General features: G+C 54.0%; 1 protein-coding gene across 1 annotated transcript; it reads left to right on the forward strand.

Moving 5' to 3' along the window:
- The first annotated feature begins 1,401 nt into the window (after window positions 1-1,401).
- On the forward strand, window positions 1,402-2,447 carry G0S2 (G0/G1 switch 2). Its single transcript, XM_003800498.3, has 2 exons — window positions 1,402-1,622; window positions 1,801-2,447. Exon 2 carries the CDS (start codon window positions 1,832-1,834, stop codon window positions 2,141-2,143), a length of 312 nt encoding a protein of 103 aa, XP_003800546.1. The 5' UTR covers window positions 1,402-1,622; window positions 1,801-1,831; the 3' UTR covers window positions 2,144-2,447.
- The last annotated feature ends 1,027 nt before the right edge of the window (window positions 2,448-3,474 follow it).

Below are 3,474 nucleotides of genomic sequence, written 5' to 3' on the forward strand. Positions count from 1 at the left end.
TTGAGCTATAGGCGCCGAGCCAAAATGTCGAATCTTAAATAGGCTATTTAGGTGACCTTAACCTTAAATTCTCACCTGAACTACAAATAGCCAAGGCAAAGGCTAGTTGTACATGTCACTGCTGCATTTTTTAAACTGTCTGGGAAATTGCCTCAGACCCCAAAGTAAGATTACTGTCAATATTTCAAACAAGTAAAATATTTGATCCATGAAGCAGCCCTTTCCCCTGCCCCTCCCCTCGGGCCTCAGTCTGACTGACTGTGAAGCTGTTGCAAGATTGCATCACGGACCTTTGCAATTTTCTGGCCAGTTTGGTTTCCCCTTCCTCCCCTGACCTCTCCCCTTCCCTGCTTGAAGGCCTTTGGCCTGTTAGCCTCTCCTTTTCCCCTACTTCGCTAAGTCTGCATATTGATAACCAAAGCTAAATTAGAAACCACCACCCCACCCCCAAGGGGATTAGGGTTAATCCTAGTTAAAATTAATCTTATGTCCTCCTGCTTCCAAGAGCACTCACCACTTCTTGGGTTCTTACCTAAACTCTCTCCACACCCTTCTGCCCCTAAACTAAACTGCTTTGATGATAAAGCTGAACTGATACAGTGAAGTTGTACTGTGAACGCAAATCTGGGGAAGTGGCAAAGAATTATTGAAGAGAGCATGAATTCTCTCCACTCTGGGCCAGCAGACAAACTTTTACCAACAGCCCCCAACTCAACTTATGAAGTGGGAGTGGGGACAGTTTGGGTTTAATGGCTGTCCCTGAACAAGACGTATAAACACACACACCCCTACCTCCCTGTGCATAAAAGGGAACCCTCCATGAATAATTTTCTGTTAAGTGACTAACAATGCATGCACCTCTGAATAAAAACATTCGTGCAGAAAGAAACAGTGCAAGCACCTTTTGCTTTATCCAACACATGGAGACCCATTCTAGTCTGCTTCCCGGATCCCTCCCCTCGTTTTTCCAATATACTGCCGTACACAGGGAAGGTAACAACCAATCTAAATAAAAATGAAAGATTTGTCTCCAAATAGACCGCCTCCCTTCTTCCGCCCCCGCCCCAGGTACAGGTTCTTCTCCAGCTGTCTGGGACGAAGTTAAGCTGTGCACTAACACCACTGGGGAAGTGTCCAGTTAGAAATGTCCGCGGCACCTCCCTAGGCCCCGGGTCCTTCCCACCGTGCACGTCCACAGTGGGACCTCTACGTGCAGACCTGCTCTCCTGTGCCCCCCGCCGCACTGGCCCGCCCCCAGGTCCTCCAGCTCACACGATCCGGGCGTGTGCAGCTCGTGGCCTCCTTGCGCCAGGTCCCAGCCGGGTCCCCTACTCCTCCTCCTCCCCCCTTCCTCACCCCCTCCTTCTCCTCCGTCTTCTCTCCCTCCTCCTCCTCCTGGCTTGGGCTGCGCTGGCCCGTGCCAGAAAGCCAAAGAGGCGGGTCTCCGAGAAAAGATATAAGCGGCCGGTGAACGGTGACAAGGTGCCAGCTGCGGAGTCTCCATCCGGAAGAGCTGCAGCTGCCCAGAAGGAGGAGAACGCCGAGGCCGGCCGGACAGACGGACGCGCTGACCACCGCCGCCCCCAGCTCGCGCTGCCTCCTGCTCGCGCTGCGCCTCTAAGGTGAGCCCCGCCGGCGGCGCGGAGTCCCGGGCTGGGGGCCGGCCCGGTGCCCCGGTGTCCCAGTGAGGACGCCTTTCTACGGGCCCTTCCCGAGAGAGCCAAGAGGGGGGCTCCTGGACAGTTGGAGCCCTCCTTCGGTGGCTTAAGGACCCTCTGTTCTTTTCCTCTCCTCCCGCAGGTCACTCCTAGCCCGAGAGCCCAGGGTCGAGATGGAAGCCATCCAGGAGCTGATTCCTCTGGCCAGGGAGCTGATGGCCCAGAAGCGCAAGGGGAAGCTGGTGAAGCTGTACGTGCTGGGCAGCGTGCTGGCGCTGGTCGGCGTGCTGCTCGGCCTGATGGAGACGGTGTGCAGCCCCTTCACGGCCGCCAGCCGCCTGCGGGACGAGGAGGCGGCGGTCGCCGAGCTGCGCGCCGCCCGGGAGCGGCAGGCTCTCCGCAAGCAAGGCCTGCTGGAGAAAGGCCAGGAGCAGGAGGCCGTCCTCAGCGGCCGGGCCCTCTCTCACCGGCAGCACGCCTCCTAGGAGCCGCCGGAGAGCCGCGGACGGGGAGGGACAGAGAGACAGACGCCCGGAGAGAGCGGGAGCCACGTGCCGGTTGCTGCTGGGACTCACTTGGGAGAAGCCGCTGACATCTAGAACTGACCTACCATGGGGATCCCGCGGAGGAGCCTGGGACTGAGTTTGCTGCTGTGCAGCGCTGCGTTGCGATAACGCGTCCAACACTGTGTGTCTCGGGGTTATCTGGAGCCATGGACCGTTTTGCACTGGGGAGGAAGGAGAAATGCTTTTTATATTATTATTGCTATTATTATTGTTATTATTATGACCACCATTTTTGCATTTTTAAATAAAAAAGGTTTTATACTGTATGTCATGCTCTAACCCCTGCGGGGTGGGGCGACATGGGGTGGGGAGCATGGAGGGTGGCCAGACTAGTGATGGGTGACGGGCGTCCTACCTGAGCACTGTGGAGGGAGCAGCTTTCTAAAGATCGCCCAACACTCGCTTCACCGGTCTGGGAACTCTGGTAATTGCTACTGCCGCTTATAAGTCTGTTGAGGACTCATTTTTGCCTCATGTTAGGGGTGAGAAGAGAGAAACTGTTATAACTTCCAAGAGAATTAGCACCGTAAGATCAGAAAATAAATCAACTTCTGACCTAGACTAAGCAAGTGGGAGATAACAGAAAAGGCAGAAAAGATTTGTCCCTCACATCTCTGCCTTGGAGGTTTCCACCACTGCTACCTGGTTCTTCCTAAGAATATTTTAGAGTGGGTGGAGGAAGGGAAGAGGAGGACAAAGGAGGGGAGGGGAAAAAAGAAGAAGGAAGAGAAAGGAGAAACTGGCTACCTGGGAGGGAAAAGGGCCAGCTTCCAAGAAGAGCTAATCAGATGGTCCAGCCTTCCTCCCCAGGAACCCAAATCACAGTAAGACGCTCTAGGCTAGAAAGAAAAAAGACTGGTTGTCACAGACCTGAGCCCTCTTCCTGTAGGGACAGAGCTTGCTCCCTAGCAATAACTAATAGGGCTCAGCAAAGGAAATTTTAAACCAAGGCTCTTAAAGAGGTAGCCAAAGGCCAAGGGCATGGTCCTCACGCTACTCTCCTTGCTCTTTTAGCGTTACCCACCCTAACCAGGTACAGACATCTTACTCTTGTCAACAGCTATGCATTTTCTGCCAACCATACAAATGGCTCATGCCATTGCCCCTAATCAGACTGTCTCCTTTCCTGCCCCCCACCCACATACATGCACCTCCATTTCATTCTGCTAACTCAAATCCTATCCAGCATTCCTGGCTCTGATCAAATGCCATCTCTCCCCTAAATCTATCCTTGTCACCCTCCAAGGAAA

The sequence above is a fragment of the Otolemur garnettii genome, unplaced genomic scaffold (genome assembly GCF_000181295.1).
Source record: "Otolemur garnettii isolate 467f Iridium unplaced genomic scaffold, OtoGar3 scaffold00178, whole genome shotgun sequence".
Lineage (NCBI taxonomy): Eukaryota > Metazoa > Chordata > Mammalia > Primates > Galagidae > Otolemur > Otolemur garnettii.